Source organism: Aspergillus tanneri (assembly GCF_003426965.1).
Source record: "Aspergillus tanneri strain NIH1004 chromosome Unknown AapTan_3_pilon_pilon_pilon, whole genome shotgun sequence".
NCBI lineage: Eukaryota > Fungi > Ascomycota > Eurotiomycetes > Eurotiales > Aspergillaceae > Aspergillus > Aspergillus tanneri.
Genome location: NW_022984630.1, coordinates 976,327 through 996,957, shown reverse-complemented (window position 1 = coordinate 996,957; position 20,631 = coordinate 976,327). Strand labels below are relative to the sequence as shown.

Genomic DNA, 20,631 nt, shown 5'->3' with positions numbered 1-20,631 from the left:
TTGTATCCACGAACCAACCCTTGTATATATGAAAATCTAAAAAGCGTTTAGTACTGCGGTGATGTGTTTGAACCCCTCACAGGATTTGTTATAGAGCATGTATTTAAGCGTAAAAGTGGATAGATTACATATGCGTTCTAAAGTTCTGGATGTACACTCCGTCATTGCCTCTTCTCTGCCATCAATTTCCGGTACTGGTCCACGATATTTCTTCTCTCAGCGGCGAGTTCCTCTCGCGTCCTCAAGCTTCCTGCGGCCGCTGGCACATTAGCGACGTCAACTTTCGCGCCGCCTCGGACCCTAAAAATCTCCCTTGGTTTCGTCAATTGCGGTGGTGCCTCAGCCACCTCGAATGGGTTTGCCTTTCTCATCCGGTCACGCTTGGCCAACTTCGCCCAGGGATCCGGATTGTCATCGCCCGAATCGCCGCCATCCTGGTCGCTACTCTTCTTCTTCCTCTTGCTGGGAGCGTTCTTCTTCTTCGCCTTGCCTTTCCCTGCCTCCTGCTCCCATTCCTTCCAGAGTCGCAGCTCATCCTCCATTTCCGCTTCACGCTCTTCCCGCTCCGCTGCCTCGCGCTCCCGAATCGCGACATCATCCTCGCGCCATTGCCGTTGGAGCCGGCGCAGATGTTTCTCATGCTTCGTCTGTCGCTTCTCCTCGGACCCCGGAATATCTGACGACGCAGGCCGACTGGACTTCTTTATCGCATTGAGCGGCAACTCGCGATCGACCCGCGCCGCGAAATCCGACAGTTTCTCCCCCGGTAGGATTTTCGGCATCGACAATGTCGTCTCACTCGGGGCATTGTCTTTCGGTGACTCGGTTGCAGTTTGTTTCTGCTTTAGTTTCTGTTTCTGTTTCCGCCCTGTGGAATCGGACTCTTCCGCGTTTCCTCGCTTTCGCTTCTTGCTCTGCCCGGCGTCGGGTTTCGAAGACATCGAGGTGGCTTGGCTTTGGAGCTGCATCAGTCGGCGGAAGGATTTCGGGGTATCATCTTCTGCGGTGGATTTGCGGTGAAATTCGGGTTTTCGAGCGGGCTGGGTGGGTTTCTTTGCATCTTTGCCTTTCTTCTTGCGGGAGGGTTTGGAATGGGGATCTCGGACGGGAAGCGACTTTGCGATCAACGTTGGTGGGAGGTCGTAGATGCTAGGGAGATGTGAGTTGGGATGATCTCTTGCATGAATTCTTTTTATAGACTTACTCTGCATCATTTTGACGTCTTTTATGCTTGTGAGGCATTGTGGAGGGGTTTACAGATGTTGATGTAGCTGTCTACTTTTTTTGGTGGAGAGTTTTTGATGTTCGGCGGGTGATTTTTTTTTTTTTTTTTTTTTTTTTTTTTGCCTGCCGTCTCTATCTAATCGCCCGTGATAAAGCTACCTCTCCTTGTATTACTTACTTCTAGAAGAGAGGGATCAATGATTCACTGATTCAACATTCTCAGGATGGTTGATCCAGTTCGCTGTGAATTGCATTGCATTACATCGTGAGATCAATAAAACGTCCGGTGCGCTGCGAAGATCTTTATCTGTCTACAGAGTACTATATTGTTGGATGTGGCCAGGGTAGATGATCCTCTTCTGTCATTATTCTAAGCACAGTATTGAACAGTCCACATGCCCAGGCAGCATCAATCCAGTATTTTAAATATATATGTACTCTGGAATACCCTGGGATACTGTGTACCACAGACAAATCTAGCCTAAAGGGGCTCCAGTCTCACTGCTGGATCGTGGATGCCTGGCCGCAGTACGTAACCTAACCGACCAACTGTTAACTAACTTGTGGCGGCTGTTGCTTGCTTGCTAACGAAATTGATGTTGGATCGAAGCTTTGTTGTGTTACTAGCAGGAGCCAAATTAGGAGAATCATCCAGGCTGCCATATTTCCCGGCTTATGCGCCCACCGAAGGCTACCAGACATGACTCCAATCGCCTATTCTATCCAAAGTTCAGTTTTCCTTACTATGGCTCATGAGGCTAGATGGTCCGATGGCCACGAACTAACTAATGAACGAACAAACTAACGAACACACGAACAAACGAGGTCGGAGTTCCGGTGCCACCAGGACTGCGCTTTCCCCTATAAAATAAATCAAAATGGATCAATTCATAATTCCGTTGGTGCCAAGCAACCTGGCCAACCAGGACAAGACTTGTCACCATGCAATTACAGTCAAGGTTCCCCCATGTGCAGGGTCTTGTAGCTTTCTACGACCCGTTCCTCTTTCTTCTTGGTTCTTTCCTTCCCACAGTCCCATGATAATCCCTCAGGGTGATCTACAGGTCAATCATGAAACCGTGCCTCCGTGTCTAGATCCAACCATCCAATAATGGGCTGTACTGCTGCACATGGTTGACTGGGCCGTGGAGAAGAACGGCGCATGTATTACCTGAATTGCTCATTTGTTATTTTCCTGTGGGTCGGAAAAGCTTATAAACTAGGCTGTCTCATTCTTTTAAACATTTAAGAGCGAAGAGAAAATAAAAACAAGAAGAAGAAAACAAGCAGAGATAAAGAGGGACGGGGGGCACTGCTTCTATGGGCTGAATTATGTCTCCCTTTTCCCCGCATCGCTTCCCCTCGCCTGTCAACAAATTGGAGTTTTGCATTGACGTGAACGATTACCCCCCTATTGAGAACAGCATACATAGCTCAAGCCGTTGCACTTCATTATGGCGTCGTGGTTTAGCAGCTCTTTCCCCGTTCTCTACATCGCCTTCTTCTGTTGTTACCGAGACGCATGATGCTCGTCCACTGCTCTATCCGTGTAGCTCGCCATCCAAACCCTCGCCGAGGTCCTGCAGGATATCCAAAATAAACCGCTGCTTCCTGTTTCCTTTATTGGGCTTGCTTGTCATGCTGTGAGTTTCTCCTGTCACGCGCAAGGGTCACTCGCTTGACATCCAGCTCACTTCTATTCTAGAGGGATTGTGCAGTTCATCGCCATTGTCTGTGGCATTGTAGTGTCGTTTTTCCCTGACGACTTTGATCGCGCAACGGACCGCTGGCGCTTCCGAGAGAAGGACGTTGGCCCGGATGTTTCGCATTGGCCCACGGATATTTCAAGAGACATTATGCCTGTCGGATGTCACTCGCACAACGACTACTGGCGGCCGATACCTCTGTACTCAGCTCTACAGGCGGGTTGCATTGGCGTCGAGGCCGATGTCTGGCTCATTGAAGAGGAGCTCTACGTGGGCCATACTACCTCGTCACTCACACCGAAGCGGACACTAAAGAGCATGTACATTGATCCTTTACTCAAAATCCTCGATCAACAGAACCCTCGAACGCAATTCCACCCCACCGATGATCGGCCGCTTCAAGGGGTTTTCGATACCAACCCATCCCAAACCCTGATTCTACTGATTGATTTCAAGACCGATGGAGAGGCCACCTGGAGAAGCGTGGTCACGCAACTAATGCCTCTGCGCGAGCGTGGATATCTGAGCTATTTCAATGGGACTGACGTGGTCAATGGCCCCATCACCGTTGTCGGAACGGGGAACACTCCGTTCAATATGGTGATGAAGAGCGCTGTCTGCCGGGATATCTTCTTCGATGCACCTCTGGAACGACTAGCCGAGAATGACAGCGCAGATGATCATCTGGGTCTAGAGACCGACCAGCCTAAGCCACAAGAACAAGTCGTGCAGATAGAGAGTTCCACCGAGAATGTCGGTCAAGGCTTGTCGGGCATACCCGCTGTAGATATTCACCCCAACACATTCAATAGCACCAACAGTTACTACGCCTCGGTTTCTTTCAGGAAATCCATTGGGTTCCCCTGGTCCTTCCGTCTCACCGAAGGACAGATGGCCAAAATCAGAGCGCAAATCCAAGCGGCTCATCGCCGCGGACTCAAGGTGCGGTACTGGGGCTTGCCGAGCTGGCCGCGGAGTCTCAGGAATCATCTCTGGAGCGTCCTGGTTCGCGAAGGGGTGGATATCCTAAATGTGGATGATTTGCAAAGCGCCACCAGGAAGGACTGGAGACCCAAGTTCTCCGATTGGTGGTCTTGATGTTTGTTTGCACCCCGAAGTTCCGTCTCAACGTACCTTCCGGGTGTCTAGCTATCCTGATCGCGTAACCAAACTTTTTCTTTCTTTCTTTCTTTTTCATTCCTTTCTCTTAAATAGGGCGGCTTCTGGTGATACAATTGGCGTTGAGGTTTCTTGTCGTCTCAATACCCTACGGATGTTTTGTTTAGCAGTTTTGTCTTTTCATAGAATCGCCGAGTCCTAACATAGACCATGTTAGTTCGCTTATGAATAGATGCAATATGCCTCATGATGAGTGATGAGTGATAGATCCATGATACATAGTACTCCCAAAAAAAAGAAAGAAAAAAACAGCAATCGAACGTCCGTGTAATAAGTAGTTTGTGGGTATCATCTGGATGAGTTTTCAACCACGTTTCTTTTGTTGTTCCCGGCCCCTTTCCTTGTAGTTGACTGTCCTCAATGCGGCCAAAATGCAAAGTTTAACCCTCGACCGGTTAAAACTGAACAAGAAAGATAGGTCCATGTACATGCACCCAAAAATAGAGAAAAAAAAAATTCATGAGTTCACAGACAGAACAAAGCCTCCTCTCCAAACTCATTGAAAACCGTCCCCTCTTCGCGTAAGATGTTCCCTAGCCAATCCTTGGCCGTTTCAAAGTCATTTGCCCCGAACTTGACAAGAACGAAGCCCGCACGCACACGCGCCGCTGTAAAAGTGACCTGGGTGTCGTAATTTGGGGGAGACTCCATAGCGGCAGGACAGGACGAGGACCAATTACGGGCCCCGATCCGCGGCAATGATGTAAATCGGTCCATGAAGAATGAAGCCAGGTGCTCGAAGACGGGTCCGTACAAGATCAGCGTGCCCACGATCCCGTGGGGCCGGGTTCGTTCCCGGATCAATTGACTGCGATTGAAGGTCTCTTTGTCGTCCTCAAGAAATAGCTCGTTGACTTCGTCGTCCAGGATAAGTGAGTCGCGGAGAAGTAATTTCTTTTTCCCCGTTGCATCTACCGTCCAGAACTCGTTTTTTCCTCGCCAAAGATGGAAGTCCCAATTTTCTCCTCGTGACCTACGACCCTGCGTCACCCAGTCCAGAACGCATAGGCTGCTCCGCTTGGACTCCGTCGCTGTGCTGTCGACTGAGAATGTCTGTACTTGTTCGTATCGGCTGTCCCTGTATGGAACGGCAGGATCTGGTAGGTAGCAGAGGGCGGCTTCGCGGCCAATTTGGACGTTTATCGACTGACGGCTCTTATCCGATAGCTGATGCGCTGGAGTTCCTCTCTGTCCCTTGATGCTTGCGTTGGGCTCTGTCTTGAATATTTTGGTGCTCCCCTGGGGTGTCGTTACGACGAGCCTTGTCTGCGGATCTAGTTTGATCGAGACATCGATGTGGTCTCCTGGGAGGAGACCTCCGCCATAGGTGAGGAGGTATAGATGAACAGGTCGAGAGGTCGGACAAGACAAGGCGGAGGATTGCGGTACGTACCCCGGGGCACGTGTAAGTAGTTTGAGAGGGTATTTATACGTCAAGGTCGTCAAGGTAGGATTCGAGGGAGGAAGCAGAGAGAGGACGACGGTGCCTTGTCCAGGCTTAGCAATGGACGATTCAAAAGGCGATTTTATTGGCATTGTGATAACTTATATTTACGGGGAAGACGATCTCCGTAGACAGAGAAGAAAAAGGGAAAAGAGGGTTCAGAAAAGTGGATTTTAAAGGGCATGATATTGAATAGATCATCTCCGGGCCAAAGGGGAACGGATGCTGCATGGCGTCATGAGAAATGGCCGTCTTATTTTTCCTTTTTGGAGCCGTGTCTTGGCCCTGTTGAGGTGGCCAGAAAATGGTCGGCCTGGCCAATTGATTGCCCGCCTAAGCCTCCAGGATCATCAGGTTAAAGCGGGGTTTGGTGAGCCAGAATTGATGCAGTCTTGGCCTTCCAGTGCTGAGCTGCAGAAACATGAAACGTGCAAGGGCGATGGAGCAGCGGAGGTTTCCATTACGGCATGATAATTCGGTCTCCGCATCTGCCCAGGGCTAGGGCTTGCCCGGTCAGATGAGATTTACCATGCGAGCTGACAGCAAAGATACGTGCTGGTAATTCCGGCGTTTTGGAACGCTGTTTTACCGCGTCTCCGTACGGGCCGAGAAGGGCAATTTTGTGGCCTAAGGCAGAAGTACCTCCCGTCATCGCCAGGCACCAAGGCCCCAGGCGCGTTGTTTCTCCGTCAAACGCCAGAACTTGTTCCAACTCCCCTCATCATACTCGGTCGAGTCCCACCCTCGACGGCCCCCGACCGCATCGTCAATATACCTGTTTCGCATTTTCGCTTGAATAGATCGTCTTCTTGCTCTCTTGTTTGTCTCATTCATCCGGTCGCGTGAATCGGTAGAACGCGCGCAGTGGACTGACCTAAGTTCTTGCGAAACCCGAGGTCGCGTTCACGCCCGATAACCAGAAATTCCCCCCACCCACGCACGTCTAAGTATGATATTCTCATGGAACTACAGTCATGTCGATAGAAAGTGGCTAGTATTCGTTCAGATTTACTAACTAGGCTCCAACCCTACAGTGCTTAATACGACCGACGAAAATGGAGAATGATTCGCGCCCCTCCAGCCCGCAACCTGGGCAGGACGCTGCTTCCCCACAAACAGACAGAAGGAAGTCCGGCCGGATGACGCGAAAGCCTGAATTATTCTCTCAGAGTTATGGCGCCAATGAGGGAGCCGCCGCAGGTGGCTCTAAACGCAAGCGTACTACCCCTGGTGACGATGAGGATGAGAACGAGAACGCGTCTGAGTCCGGAAGTGACGAGTCCAACGATGATGAACCCGACGAAGAAGAACTAAAGGAAAAAAGACGTGCTGCGCGCAAGGCGTCCTCCAAGAAAGCAACGTCTGGAACCAAAGGAAAGCTCAAATCCCGGAGTTCAAAGAAACCGAAGGTAGCAAGCAATGGAATCGGGAGTCAGTTGGCTTTCCGGCCTGCTACAACCAATGGAAAGAAGACTGTTTCGCGCTCACGAAAATTACAAACACGACCCAGCCTGGCTGCTGGGGAAAAGGGTCTCTACGGTATGTTCCCGTTATCTCCGAACCGATTCTTGCATGTTGACTAATACTGTTTACTTAGCGGAGGTCTTCAGTAAAAGTCGTAGTGCCGACACCACCGCAGCGGAATGGCTTACTTCGTATCAGAATGACCAAAGCGCGGCTGTGCGTGAGATGGTTATCTTTATCCTTCGATGCGCAGGAACAACCCTCCAGATAGATGATGCCGATATTCAAAATGTCGACCATGCACCAAGGCGAGTGGAGGATCTGGCTTTTCAATATCACTCTTTGGGATTTTCTGAATACCCCCTGATATCAAAGTCACGGACTTTCAGGAATTTCAAACCTGTTCTGGAGGACTTCTTCAGCACCTTGATCCAAACCTTGCATCATTCTTCGGTCCTGTACAGAGACCAGAATCTCTTCGAGAATATCCAGATATGGCTCTCTGCCTTCTCAATTTCGAATTGTCGCCCTTTCAGGCATACCTCGACCGTCATTGCCTTAGCAATGATGAGCACTTTCTGTGATGTTGCTCGGGAGCTAATGACTTCCGTTTCTACCTCCCGGAAACAACTTGAGAGTGAGAAGAGGAAAAAATCTGTCAATAAAGGAAGAGTTGATGCTATCCAGTCGGCTATTCAAGAGGGTGACAAAAAGCTGGAACTCGTAGACGACATCCTCAAAGACGGCGTCAATATATTCTTTGTCCATCGCTATCGAGACGTCGACCCCACTATACGTGCTCTGTGCATGTCTGCTCTAGGCCAATGGATGCGCACCTATCGTGATTATTTTTTTGAAGGACAGTTTCTCCGATACTTCGGCTGGATCCTCTCCGATCCTGTAGCTCATACGCGCGCTGTTGTCATCGAACAACTTCGCCACCTATATGAGAACAAGGATAATCTTGCTGTCTTACGCACGTTCGATGATCGTTTCCGCCCAAGAGTGGTGGAAATGGCTGCTCAAGATGCCGACCTTGGAGTTCGTGCCTCGGCAATTGAATTGGTCGACCTCATTCGGAATGCCGGCTTAATTAAGCCCGAAGATATTGATGTTGTTGGGAGACTAATATTCGACCTGGAACCCAAGGTCCGAAAAGCAGCTGGTCGTTTCTTTGTCGCCAACGTCCAAGACTCGTTCGACTCCGCAATTGAGGAGGTTGCCGATGAAGTAAATGAAATGTTTGGTGACGAAGACGAAGACGATTTCGAGTCTCCCAAGCGCTCTTGGATTAAATTTAAATGTTTGACTGATATGCTTCAAGCATACGACGAGCCAGAGAATGAGTTCGACCCTGATCGTCCGGTCACCGCAACCCGAGATGCTCTTTCGGGTGCGTCTGTAGATTCGCGATTTGTCCTGGCTACAGAGTCAATATACCCACATTTCAAGGAACTGTCTCAATGGCAGTCTCTGGCTGGGTATATTCTTTACGATCACTCTCAGACTGCCGATGACCCCAGTGAGGACGATACCGCGGGTGTGGTCAGAAAGCTATACAAGATGGAAGAAGGGCAGGAAGTAATCCTCCTGGAGGTGCTATGCTGCGCCGTTAAACTGCGTATTCTCGAAGTAGCCAAGTCCGATATTGACAGAAGGGGCCGAAAAGTTAAGGCATTGACCGACAAGGTCCCCGAACTCCAAGAGGAAATTGCGCATAGTCTTGCGCAGATCATACCGCAGCTGCTGAATAAGTTCGGCTCTGTCCCAGAAGCCGCGTCGTCCGTCCTGCGACTGGAACATCTGGTCGATCTTGACAAGATCCAGGATATGCAGAAGGATGCTACTGCCTACACGTCGCTGTTGAATGACATCAATAAACAGTTCCTGACGCATTCTGACCAAGACGTGCTGGCCGAGGCGAGTGTGGCGTTCCTCCATGCGAAGAGCTCTGATGACATGCGGGAAGCATTGGAAAACAAGGTCCAAGAGCTGTGGGATGACATGATGGATACACTCAAGACGCTCTCCCAAAAGAAAGAAGCCGTGGAGGGCAGCTCAATACCCACCGCGACTCTCAATGAGCTTACCAATACGGTAACAAGGATTTCCAACCTCGCAAGTGTAACCGACTGCGTGCAGGTCTTGGAGAGTACACCTTCTCGACCAAAAGGCAAAACGAAAGATATCTCGGAGATCCCTTTTAACACCCTCATGCATCTAGCAAAGCGAGGCCTGCGAGAGGACGAGGACGATGAAGATACTGCAAGTGCTGAAAGCGAGCTAGTTATCAGCAGCATCAGGACGCTACTATTCTACTTTATGTGGAAGGTTCAGTCTTTGACGACATCCCTGAGCGCCGGGAAAGCGGCTTTCAACACTGCCTACTTCGAGGTCCTAACTAAGAGCCGCGAGACATTCGTCGCAACCCTTGTTGCTATCATGCAACAGCGTCCGAGCTTAGATGATGTACAGTTTGCAGCGACTACAACTCTTCTGGATCTGCAGACATTATTTGGGACTCTGCGCCATGCGGGACAGAATACAAGCAATGATGAAGACGTCATCCTCCAAACCCAGAGTTTGGTCCACGAAATTGGGCCAGATGCGCAGACGCTAATCACAAAAATCCATGGCACAGCCGAGCGTACCTATGCCAAACTGCGCAAATCAATGGATCCTGAAGAAGGGGATGAACCTGCTTCCGACTCTGATGTGGAAAGAGAGCCTTCGGATGATGAGGACGAAGAGTCCGACAGTGAAACGGCAGCCCATGAGCGCCTGCGATCCAGCATCATCGCCGAACAACGGTTGTGCGAGTTGACAGGCAAAATCGTCCTCGCCATCATCGGACGTATTATTGACGCCTCTGGGTCACAGCAGGGCCGATTGAAGAAAGCATTATTGAGACGCAAGGGTCGTTTGGGCCCCAACTATCGCGAGGTCGTGTCCTTCCTTGTGGATCGTAAGGCTAAAGGTAGTACTCGGAGCGCCCAGCCCAGACAAAAGCAATCCACTGCTAAGAGCATGCCCAAAAATCAATCCCGTGGAAGCAAGCGTTCAGGTGCTTCCAAGTCGTCCGAACTTGTAGATTTGGAGGATGACGAAGGTGAAAATGGACATTCCCCTATCGAGGATGATGACGACGAAGATCTACGAGCCAGGGACCTTCTCGAGGATGATATCGTTGATCCAGAAAACGACGAAGCAGAGAATCATGCAGCGCCCGATCCCGACGATGATGAAGTGATGGGCGATTGATTCGTCCTATGATGCTAGGATAAACGGATATGGATTCGCTTTGCCTCTGGTAGCTGGATTATTTCCTTTCCCCCCTTTTCAAAAATTTTCTTTTTCAATTCGGTCCGAATGTATGCGAATCTCCTCCATTTTAATTAACGGTTTTAGTTGACATTTGCTTTTTTTATGACTTGATTGCTCTGGATCAGCTGTGAGTTCAGAATCCTTTGATTACTGAAACATTGCAATAATTTTACCTTCTTTTCGTTCTCTCTTTCCCACGCCCTGTTTCGCATTTCCGTTTTCTGATTCTTTTTTAACAGTGTAAGAGTCGTGGCCATGGGTGTAAACTGCAATCAATGTATGTAACCTATTCCTTGTACATATTCCTGACGTTCTCCGTTCTCGCTCCTCAGCAATAACATCTACTGGTCGGTCACTTGCAAAATGTAGCATGAACGCGATGGACGACTAGAATTCCGGCGGCTATATATGATGACTTAAAAGGTAGAACTGAAGGGAATTTGGCATTTTCTGGCTATCAGAACTATCCATCATGGAATCTATGGGACTGGTAATCTCTTCAATCCATCCCCATCCGACGTCTAAGTCTCTGGAGCGATGCTGCGCTCCTATGGCTTTAAATGGAAAGAGGATAGCCACAGCCACACTAACAGCCATGAAAGACGTCACGCCCAAAGGAAATAGTCTGATTGGGTAATCAAGAAGCAAAAATCAACGGATAACGCAAGCCGAATCAAAGAACAGTACGCCTGTGTATGGGATGCTACGGGTGGACATTGTGAGGAACATATAGAAAGGGATACATGATGGTGAATCTTGTTTATCATAAACTATAAAACCGGGGGAGGAAATCATATCAGAGTGTGGGGTAGCAAAGCGATGGGACAATAAAAGGATCAAGTAAACAGGGGACGCTCAGACGGCAGAAGCCACAAAACTGGAATGAGCCGAAATGAACTGGCCGCCGGGGGTCCGGGTAGTCTTTTTTTCTTTTTCTTTTTGGGGCCTTGAACACGGTGGGGTCGACAGCCGCAGGGCTGTAAATCGAGGACCAACGTTTCCACGGACATGAAAAGCAGAACTGGTTTCTTTTGTGTTTCCAATATGACGGCATTATACCGCCACGTAGGCATCTAGTACGCAGTACGGAGCAGAGGCCCCGTAACCCTGAGTGTCATAAATGGTTGCAAATATTATTGCATTTTTACATATCCATAGAGTCACCACCGTTGGCGAAAGTAAACCCACCTGGTTGTTGCTGGGTGGTGCCAAGGGAGAAACCAGTCTGGGTCTGCTGAGGAGCAAGTTCATCGATATCTCCACCGGCCTCGTCCTCGTCGGAGAAGTACTTCTCAATAATGTTGTAGGCCTTCATGTAGATCTCCTCGTTGGCATTGTTCTGGCAGTCGTGAATCTTCTCCATACCGCCGGCCTCTTCAATGAACAGGGCATAACGGTTGACGCGGGCCTCGCCAGGCTGTGCTGTCTCCTTGTCCATATCACCGACCTTGAGAATGTTCTCCAAACCATCCAAAGCAACCTGAATGATCTTGTTGTCGGGGCAAGCCAAAAGGTCACAGAGGGGCTTGATGCATCCTTGAGAGACCAAATAACGGATCTGATCAGGTTTCTGCAGTCCACCGGAAGTAGCATTGGAGATAGCCCAGCAGGCTTCCTTGCGGGTCTTGAAGTCTCCGTTGGCGAGCAAGTTGATCAAAGGAGGGATGATGCCAGCGTCCACCACGGCTTGGATCTGGCTAGAGTTACCCGCAGTGATGTTGGAAATAGTCCAGCACGCCTCCTTCCGGATGCCATCCTTGGTAGAGCCCAAAAGTGAAAGTAGGGCTGGGAGGGAGCCGCAGTTGATGATGACCTGAGTTTGAACATCGTCGCCAGTCACGATGTTTCCAACGGACCGGAGAGCTGGAGTCTGGACTGACGTGGATGCGTGCATGAGAAGCTCGACCAGACGACGGGGAATGCCTGCTTCAATGACAGCCTGGATTTTGTCATTGGCACCATCGGACAGATATGAGATAGCCCAGCAGGCATCGATCAAGACCTCATCATCGAGCATATAGATGAGCTTGGCGAGGACAGGAAGAGCAGGAGCAATCTTAAAAACATTGTTAGTTAAGTTCTAGTAATCGCAGGAGCATCTAAGAGGTACTAACGGTATTCCAATCAGGCTGTGGCGTCTTGCCACGGCAGAAGTTGCTCAACGTCCACGTAGCATTGCGAAGCATGCTCAGCTTCCGACCATCATTGATGAGGTTCAGCAGGGGGCGGAGAGCACCCGCGTTCAGCACGAAGTCACGGCACTGGGGACTATCACCAGCAATGTTTCCCAGAGCCCAAACTGCCTGTTCACGGACATCAGGTTCAGGGCTGCTCAAGAGCTCGACGAAAATTGGCACAGCACCAGCTTCAATGACAACCTGGGTTTGCTGAGCAGATCCAGAGGCGATATTGGTCAAAGCCCAAGCAGCTTCGAACTGAACCAAAGTATGGGGGGATCTAAGGAACTCCACGAAGCGGCTAACCACGCCAGTCTCGATAACACGCTCAATGGGAGGGTTACGCTCCTTGGAGAGCAGCTTCCTAAATTTGGTTGTAGCTTGGATCTGCGACTCAATCTGTTCAGAGAAAACGCCTTTGACCATCTCCGGCAATTCCACATTGAGCTATAAGTAATGAGAAGAACGTTAGCCATTTGTACTTTAGCTACTAAGGCATATACTGGGGTAAAAGCGATTGGATAGTCTTGTGTGCCCTAGGATAGCAACTGGGCGGTGAAAAGTTCGTTGCTGGGCTCGAGATAAGTAGGGACGGCAAAATAAAACAAAGCGGCCTAGTACGAAGGAACAAAAACAAAGAAAAATTGGGGGGGGGGGGACTGGTAAAAAAAAAAAAAAAATTTGAACCAGGCAAAAAAAGGGAAAAAGGACCACAATAACAGATGTACAATAGAACGTACCTCACTTTCTATGGCACTGGCTTCATCATCACTCTCGGCAGCTGGCATGCCACCTTCGACACCAATTCCACCATCTCGGGTCTGGATGCCTCGTCTCTTGGCCAAGTTTTCTTCTCTTTTTTGCTTTCGAATCTCCACCTGCTGTTCCTCACGACGACGACGAAGCTCATCAGGCCGGAACTGGTTTCTGGCCTTGTACTGAGTGCGGCGATGTTCGGGGATGTAGCGCTCCGCCATGGTTGTTGCTTGGGACACTTGAGGGAGAAAACAAAGCGCCCGGGTTTACCGAATCTTTTTTTAAAAAAATAAAGGTAATGAAAAGATACTAGTAGAGTGATGGGGACGAAGGATAGAAGGTAAATGATTTGGCAGGAAGATCCCGAAATGCAGCAAAGCAAAGCGCAGAGGCCAACAGCCGGGGAAGAGGGAAGGAGGGGAAAAAAGTGTTGATGTCGGAGGTGGGATTGCCCAGTCACGGGATCCCGCCCATTCTCTGTTTTCAGCAACCCCCCGCCAAGCGCCGTACCCGCCTAAGCGACTTTGCCGCCAACACGCGTCGGTGTATCCATCCAGGTAAATGCATACATGGTACGCGCACCAAATCTCCGCTCTGAGACTGAACTTCGGATCATGGCGAATGGACTGGGCTCCTCGAAATTGGTTGACATCTCTACGGCTCTCTCCACGCAGGGAGTTGTATCTGTAATTGGGGTGGTGGTTGATGTCTTCCAGGGGCCCTGGAGATCCAAAGGCACATCTAGTTGTACCACGTTCACCCTTAAAGACTCAAACCTGAACAATGGTCACACATGGGATGGACTGAAGGTTAAATATTTTAGAGATAATGAAAGTCAGCTACCCCCTGTACGGGAAGGCGATGTAATTCTCCTGAGGAATCTCTGGGTTGGTGACCAAGAGCTCAGTTGTCCGCATCTTGCCCGAACTGACGTCTATCGCAGGTAAAGAAATTTAACGGAAAGCCATTGGGAGTGGCTGCTCAGGCCGATGATATCCCATGGGCTGTATTCCGTCGTGACTCCGATCCAAATTCTAGTGCCGCGCCAATGTGTGGCCCGACGCCTTTTGAGCCATCAGCGATTGAGAAAAGACTTTCGTTGTCTCTGTTAGAGCTTAGTTTTAACATCAAGAGGTTCCGGATCTCTTCCTCCGAGACGTTGCCTCCGCAGTCCTACTCGGCCGGGCCATCGGCTTCAAAGACCAAACATACATGGAACAAATTCACGCTTATCCAGGATGCCCAGTATGAAACATACGTGAACCTTGTAGGAGAAGTTGTCAAGCTTTATCCTCATGGCGGTGATAAAGCGCTCATGTACGTTACTGATTACACAACCAACAAAAATCTACCTGATCATACGTACGATGATGAAAAAGACTGTGGATTGGATTCCTACAGCTTTGAACGTTTCAGCAAAAGACGGTGGACTGGGCCGTCCGGCCAAATGTCCCTCTCAGTAACAACCTGGGAACCGCATGCAACCTTTGTCCATCAAAATGTCAAAGAAGGGGATATTGTCCAGCTGATGAATGTTCACATCAAAAGAAGTAATTTGAGAGACAATATGGAGGCTGTCATTCACGGCGGCAATTATAATAACCGTACATTCAAGGTTCGCATAGTGAATGTTGAAAAAGATGATCGAGCTAAGGAGCTCTTGCGTCGGAAGGAAGAATACTGGAACAAGAAGAAACGCTCGAAGAGAAAGAGCCAAGCAGGAAACGAGGCTACGAAAGCTCCCAAAAAGTCCAATAAGAAACAGAAGCAGAAACCAGAAGCAAAACAAGAGGAGAGCCAAACGTCGCTCGCCATCAAAAAACGATACGCTACCAATAAAACCAGTAAGATCTATTCCTTACACTACATTGAATGGGACATTCATTAACCTATAGAAATAGTCGTAGCTGGCAATCCTGGCTGCAGTAACCGATCCATCGAGGACATCATTACCAACAAATCTCATAACAATATCGCTCCGTACAACATTGAATACCGCTTTCCATTTCAAAATCTTTGCTACCGATCCACTGTCCGTGTCGTTGATTATTTCCCTCCAAGTCTTGAAGACTTCGCTGTTCCAAACCAAGAGGACACCAAGCGCCGAGTTTCGAACAATTACGAAGACTTCGACGAGGGCTTCACCGGATGGGAGTGGCGATTTTGCCTTCTTGTCGAAAGCTCTCCCCCACCCGCTCCTGGACAGCCGAAAGAGCAAATGAAACTTTTTGTTTCTAGTCACGATGCAGAATATCTGCTGCACATGGACGCAACCGAGTGAGTAGTAGACCCTTAATCAGCGTCGCTGTGAGCCCAGATGAAAGCAAGAAAGTGTATGGAATGCTAATATGCCCAATTTATCCTTATAAGCCTGCGCAAAAATTCAGTACGATTAGCACAACTCAGAGAAAAGCTCTTTCTCCTATGGGGCAACCTGGAAGAGGAGAAGCGAAAGTCTGCCGAACAGACTACTCTGGTCCCACATAATCCTAGTACTCTCTCGTCGCGGCCTTTCACCTGCTGCATAAAGGAGTATGGAGTTATTTGTTCTCACCGTGCGAACACGAAGACGGACCCCGACAATATGTCGAGTGATGATGACGAATCGTCTTCTTGTAGCCACGATGGCTGTTTTGGCTGGGATAGACGGTTCGCGATGTTTTACACGAGTATACAACAGTGACCACATTGCTTCTATATTTACTTTTACTTTTTCTCAGGACTATACCCCTTAATGTTTGTGATTAAATTGGGCTCCCTTTTTTTCATTTTTGTTGATCAACTTGTACTATTTGGTACTACCGCTAGTTGAATAAAGGCCCTGTTTATTACTAGGGTTTACATTGCATGGTGTCCGTGCCACTAAAATATCAGGATAAGTGTATGAATTAACTCAAAATCGATGAGTACGGAACGAGAGTCTAAACGCTATGAGGGACGTAGAGTAGAGGTATACGAAGTGCATCCTCACAGATGATCTGATGGCTGTAAAGGGAATGCGAAATTGAAAATGCCAAGAACAGGGAAAGAGAGCAAATTAGAGAAGCCTCGCGTACCCTGAGATATGAGAAGGAGACGAAGAACTGGGATCATTACAATAGTTTAGAAGCAAAACCAAGTTCACCTAGACTTTGGTAACCTTGACGATATTGATATCAACACCGTGCGCCGCGCGGCTGAATCGACAATTTGACCCCCAGTAACAACCCGTTCTACCGGGTTCGCTCTGTGGACAGCGATGTCCATAGATACATTCTGGATCATCACAGTCCAGTCCATAACGACAGGGGGTCATGCGAGCAATGGCTTTCAGGATATGAAGCTCACTCTTGGTTAGTTTGCGCGAATGGTCATGGCTGCAGGAGCCATTTGGGCATTCGCCCTGTAGAAAGTGGTAGTTGCAAAGCTTCAGCTTCTTCAAGCGGGTCACTTCCTCGCGTGGGAGGTCCCTAAAATCAATTCGATCTACGCGTTGGCCGTATTTATTCCGTTCCACGATTTTAGGAGTCGGGGTTTTAGGAGATGATCTGGTACGTACAATCTGGAATTCTCCAGAAGTCGAGGAAGCGGCGGAAGTACACGTAGCCGAGAATGGTACACTATCGCTTGTGGACGAGGTATTGGTTGAAGTCCGCGAAAGAGAAACACTTTGGGGTACTGGTGATGACGTGAGGAGAGAGCGCGGTTTGCTAGCCACTGCAGCTTTCCAAGGGGCCCACACGGTTATATTTGTATTTCTGAATAGATCGGAGAATCTAGTTACTCTGTACGACGCTTTGATTGAGTCCAGGCCCGTTTCAAATGGAAGCCCTTCGATCAGGGACACCCGTCCTCTAAGATCCGTATCACGCAGGATATCTTCTAGCATCCGGGCGTAGGCGCTATCTTGCGAACACCCTAGGAATATCTGGTGGCAGTGACAGTTGTACAGATTCAATTTAAACGCCTCTAGAGAGAAGAGAAACAACAAGTTAGCCTCTAGGGGGGTTTCCCAAGGGGGGTGGATCCGCAGGGCATATGTAGTGTACATACCTGCAATCTTATCATGAGCGCTTCCCTTTCCAGTTCCGATGTCCAGCATCTCAAAGAGTGGAAAGCTAGTATTGAAGCCTCGGACAAAATCTTCGATCAAAGAAAGCTCGGTGGTAACACCACCACGAACACAGAGCTCACCTAATCCCTTCACGTTGACCAGGATTTTTGTTATTATCTTGGGTGATTTGATGCCTGGAAAGTTACCCGCGACATAGTCATACAAGGCAGAATGAAGCTTCGCTGCCGCATTCAGTCCACCTTGTTCTCCTTGTTGTAGAAACTCGTCCTTGAATATCATCCCAGCTCCGTCTAAGAGTGCCACGATAAAAGGTTCGCGATCCTGCAAAGCCAACCGAAAGTCAGTCGCCTGGGTGGGACAGAGGTAGTAAGAAAGGCCCACCATAACGTTTTTCATTCTGGTTATCTGGTCCATCAACTCCATTTCATGAATCTGGATATCACGATTAAAGCGAGTCTCGCGATCATGGTCAAGCTTCTCTCGCTGATACGCTTCTTCCAGCTCGGATACACGTTGGAGAAGCTCCTAGTCCGGGGATGGAGGTTAATGTAGGTGATCCAGTTTATAACACAAAAGCGGGCAATTACCTCAATAAGTACATTTTTTCTCTGGTCTATGGACGACAGTTGGCTATACTGATCGAAATAGCCCCGAGTCATGATGGCTAGCTATTATCAGGTAATAACTAACTAGATTGATGGAATAGGTACCTAGAAGCAGACAGAATAGAAAAGAAACAGAAACTGGGAGAGAGGACGTGGAATTATAGAAGAAAATTGAAGAGATGGGGTGAATTTACGCGCGAGCGCTCCATTCACTTGTTATAAGGTGATCTACATTAGTATGATGTATGTACATGATGTCCAATGTTCTTTTAATATCCATCCACCCTTCGTTGTCCAGCGGCAAGAGGCACCCAGTCAGCTGTCCCGGCGCGCTGAGTCAGCGCCCGCGTGGAGAGAGGTCGTCTAAATCGTTAAACGCCTACGTGGAGAAAATCAATTCCGTCGCTTCCCCATCACATTTGTCCTCCTCCTATTCTTTCCCTTCCTTTGTTTTTTTCTTTCTCTCTCTCTCTCTCTCTCTCTTTGCCCTTCTTCCAGACTGATTGTCTGCTCCGGTTGTATCGCAATGGCTCGTTTTGGTCTCCTGTCTTTGGCTCTATTTGTTCAGGCCTTGATTGGTGGTGGTCTCGCGGCAGTATGTTCCCTATCCTTATGTGGTCTTACTCAAAGCCAATTGAGTTGCTCATGATTTGTTTCTTTTTCAAACGATTAGGACACTACTGGAAAGGCAGAAGAGACTGTGGAGACACCACAGTTGGCAGTAACCGCCCAGGCCTCTTTCCCAGCGTCTGAGATCTTTGGCGTGAAGATCGTCAACGGTCTTCCTACCGAGGCGCTGATCACCTTCACCAACGATGAACCTGCTCCAGTGAATGTGAACTTCATTGGCGGTACTCTGTCAACCCTGGATAACGAATCCAGCCAAGTGGTTCGGAACCTGTCCACAACCTCGTACGCTGTGGAGATCCCGGCGGGTCAGAAGGAGACCGTGAGCTACAGCTTCGCCACGGAAATGCACCCTCAGGATCTGAGACTCGCCATTGCGTCCATTATCTCCGATACTGAGGGAAGATATTTCACCGTCTCTACCTACAACGGAACTGTCAGCATCGTAGAGCCGGAAACTAGTATCTTCGACCCCCAGATGTAAAAGCTCCCTACCTGTGCCTCCCCTGGGGTCATTGACTAACAGGTTTTTTGCAGTATCTTCCTTTACTTCTTCCTCCTGGCTTGTTTTGTTGGCGTGGTTTACTTCTTCTACACCGTTTGGGTTGCGCCTTACTTCCCCCAGAAGCGCAAGCCTGGAAAGGCTGTCGAGTTCTCCAAGAAGACCCCCGGTTCATCGAAGAAGGCCGACACTTCGGTCGAAGGATCCAGCAGGCCGGCCGTCTCCTCCGCGACTACTTACAATGCGGAATGGATTCCCGCTCACCATATTAATCGCCCGGAGGCTCGGAAGGTGAAGGGTAGCACCCGGACTAAGAGCCGTGCCTAAATAGGCACCGTGGTGAATAGTCTATATAGGATTAGTAGTCAAGGGGTTGGTAGCATTTGTTGGTTTTGGAAATTTACAAGCTACTGTCAACAAGTCTCATGTGTGCTTGGCAACTTTGGGCAACGATATTACTGAGAATGTGATCCGCCGAGAGTTATCTGCTATCCGTGGTTGGAACATGTATACTTATGACAAGTTGAACTTGGTCATTGTAGCTCTTAGAAAGTCGAACTTAAGAATATATAGAATCACTTAATCCCTAGGCTCCGATGAAGTTAGCCCGGGTTAGAGCACAGCCATCCCATTCACAACTGTCTCCACTCGAGGAATTCTTTTTCGAGATGCAACTTTAGCTCTGCGAATTTGTTTCCAAAATCCTCCCCACATCGCCAACATATAAAATTGTTCCGCAGATAGCCCTGTTTATCGGGGTTTCTTCGAACATCGTCCTGCGCCAGCGGGAAGTCTTCAAGGTCGATGAAGAACGGCGTGGAGAAGCTATTGTAGTGTTTCCTATGCTTCAGGCGATCGCTATAACGATCCACAGAGATCACATGGATATGCAGATGGTTCATGGATGGGTGCGCATGAATCCCACACATTATATCCTGCCCCCAGTCTCTTCCCGGTGGCAGCTCATCCAATGGAGGTTCCATATTCAGCGCATCCCGCCGTTCCTTGTCCTGAGCCGAATATTTCCCGTGTATACGCCTCATCTCTCCTGCAGCTAGGGAGCGAAGCCTTTTCGCTTCTTCTTTCACTTTGTTAAGAAACTCGAGGTCGTCGAATGCGTCGATTGGGTGGAGGCGGGTCTTTTGCGGGTCTCGAGGAAGTAGGAGTAAATGCAGAGTCGCTTTGGGGAAGAGGTCATGAAGGATGACGAAATCATCGTTGTAGTAGACCACGATGTTGGCGGGATAGGACTCTGGTCTTGCGATGTAGGCGCCCAGAGCATCTCGCGGGCCACCTACCGCTCTCTTGGCTCGTGAATCACGGTGGTTGGCATGCTTAGAGTGCTTGGGTTTAGGAGCAAGAAGTTCCGCAACTGAATTACATCGCCTGTTAATGAAGCCTGGATCATCGCGTGACAGAAGAGGGGTTGCATACATGCGTCTCGTTTTGCCGATTTTTCTCCTTGCGGCTGCGGCTGCGATGAGTCCGTGTCGTTATCCACTTCCACACTGAATAATTCCTTTTCGGGAGTCGACATCATGAAGATCTCGCTGGTGGTTACTCATGGTT

The 20,631-nt window shown here is 49.1% G+C and overlaps 9 protein-coding genes across 9 annotated transcripts; 4 read left to right on the top strand and 5 right to left on the bottom strand.

Annotated features, from left to right (window-relative positions):
* Positions 1–161: 161 nt before the first annotated feature.
* Positions 162–1,242, bottom strand: ATNIH1004_004121 (uncharacterized protein; the record flags this gene model as incomplete). Its single annotated transcript, XM_033568793.1, has 2 exons — positions 162–1,149; positions 1,205–1,242. 2 exons carry the CDS (start codon positions 1,240–1,242, stop codon positions 162–164), a joined length of 1,026 nt encoding a protein of 341 aa, XP_033427599.1.
* Positions 1,243–2,862: 1,620 nt separating this feature from the next.
* AIM6_1 (uncharacterized protein) lies at positions 2,863–4,028 on the top strand (the record flags this gene model as incomplete). Its single annotated transcript, XM_033568792.1, has 2 exons — positions 2,863–2,867; positions 2,930–4,028. The coding sequence occupies 2 exons, from the start codon at positions 2,863–2,865 to the stop codon at positions 4,026–4,028; spliced, it is 1,104 nt and encodes a 367-aa protein (XP_033427598.1).
* Positions 4,029–4,574: 546 nt separating this feature from the next.
* Positions 4,575–5,645, bottom strand: ATNIH1004_004119 (urease accessory protein UreD; the record flags this gene model as incomplete). Its single annotated transcript, XM_033568791.1, has 1 exon — positions 4,575–5,645. One exon carries the CDS (start codon positions 5,643–5,645, stop codon positions 4,575–4,577), a length of 1,071 nt encoding a protein of 356 aa, XP_033427597.1.
* A 963-nt stretch (positions 5,646–6,608) lies between these two features.
* On the top strand, positions 6,609–10,278 carry ATNIH1004_004118 (cohesin subunit IRR1; the record flags this gene model as incomplete). Its single annotated transcript, XM_033568790.1, has 2 exons — positions 6,609–7,092; positions 7,151–10,278. 2 exons carry the CDS (start codon positions 6,609–6,611, stop codon positions 10,276–10,278), a joined length of 3,612 nt encoding a protein of 1,203 aa, XP_033427596.1.
* Positions 10,279–11,485: 1,207 nt separating this feature from the next.
* Positions 11,486–13,495, bottom strand: SRP1 (karyopherin alpha; the record flags this gene model as incomplete). The annotated part of the gene is made up of 3 exons (XM_033568789.1): positions 11,486–12,397; positions 12,456–12,965; positions 13,259–13,495. 3 exons carry the CDS (start codon positions 13,493–13,495, stop codon positions 11,486–11,488), a joined length of 1,659 nt encoding a protein of 552 aa, XP_033427595.1.
* Positions 13,496–13,843: 348 nt separating this feature from the next.
* Positions 13,844–15,957, top strand: ATNIH1004_004116 (telomere-binding alpha subunit central domain protein; the record flags this gene model as incomplete). The annotated part of the gene is made up of 4 exons (XM_033568788.1): positions 13,844–14,137; positions 14,218–15,118; positions 15,176–15,551; positions 15,645–15,957. 4 exons carry the CDS (start codon positions 13,844–13,846, stop codon positions 15,955–15,957), a joined length of 1,884 nt encoding a protein of 627 aa, XP_033427594.1.
* Positions 15,958–16,398: 441 nt separating this feature from the next.
* On the bottom strand, positions 16,399–17,987 carry ATNIH1004_004115 (CCCH zinc finger protein; the record flags this gene model as incomplete). Its single annotated transcript, XM_033568787.1, has 3 exons — positions 16,399–17,222; positions 17,307–17,853; positions 17,916–17,987. 3 exons carry the CDS (start codon positions 17,985–17,987, stop codon positions 16,399–16,401), a joined length of 1,443 nt encoding a protein of 480 aa, XP_033427593.1.
* Positions 17,988–18,459: 472 nt separating this feature from the next.
* Positions 18,460–19,389, top strand: ATNIH1004_004114 (putative translocon-associated protein, alpha subunit; the record flags this gene model as incomplete). The annotated part of the gene is made up of 3 exons (XM_033568786.1): positions 18,460–18,528; positions 18,607–19,040; positions 19,098–19,389. The coding sequence occupies 3 exons, from the start codon at positions 18,460–18,462 to the stop codon at positions 19,387–19,389; spliced, it is 795 nt and encodes a 264-aa protein (XP_033427592.1).
* Positions 19,390–19,694: 305 nt separating this feature from the next.
* On the bottom strand, positions 19,695–20,599 carry HNT3 (DNA 5'-adenosine monophosphate hydrolase; the record flags this gene model as incomplete). Its single annotated transcript, XM_033568785.1, has 2 exons — positions 19,695–20,434; positions 20,497–20,599. The coding sequence occupies 2 exons, from the start codon at positions 20,597–20,599 to the stop codon at positions 19,695–19,697; spliced, it is 843 nt and encodes a 280-aa protein (XP_033427591.1).
* Between the last annotated feature and the right edge of the window lie 32 nt (positions 20,600–20,631).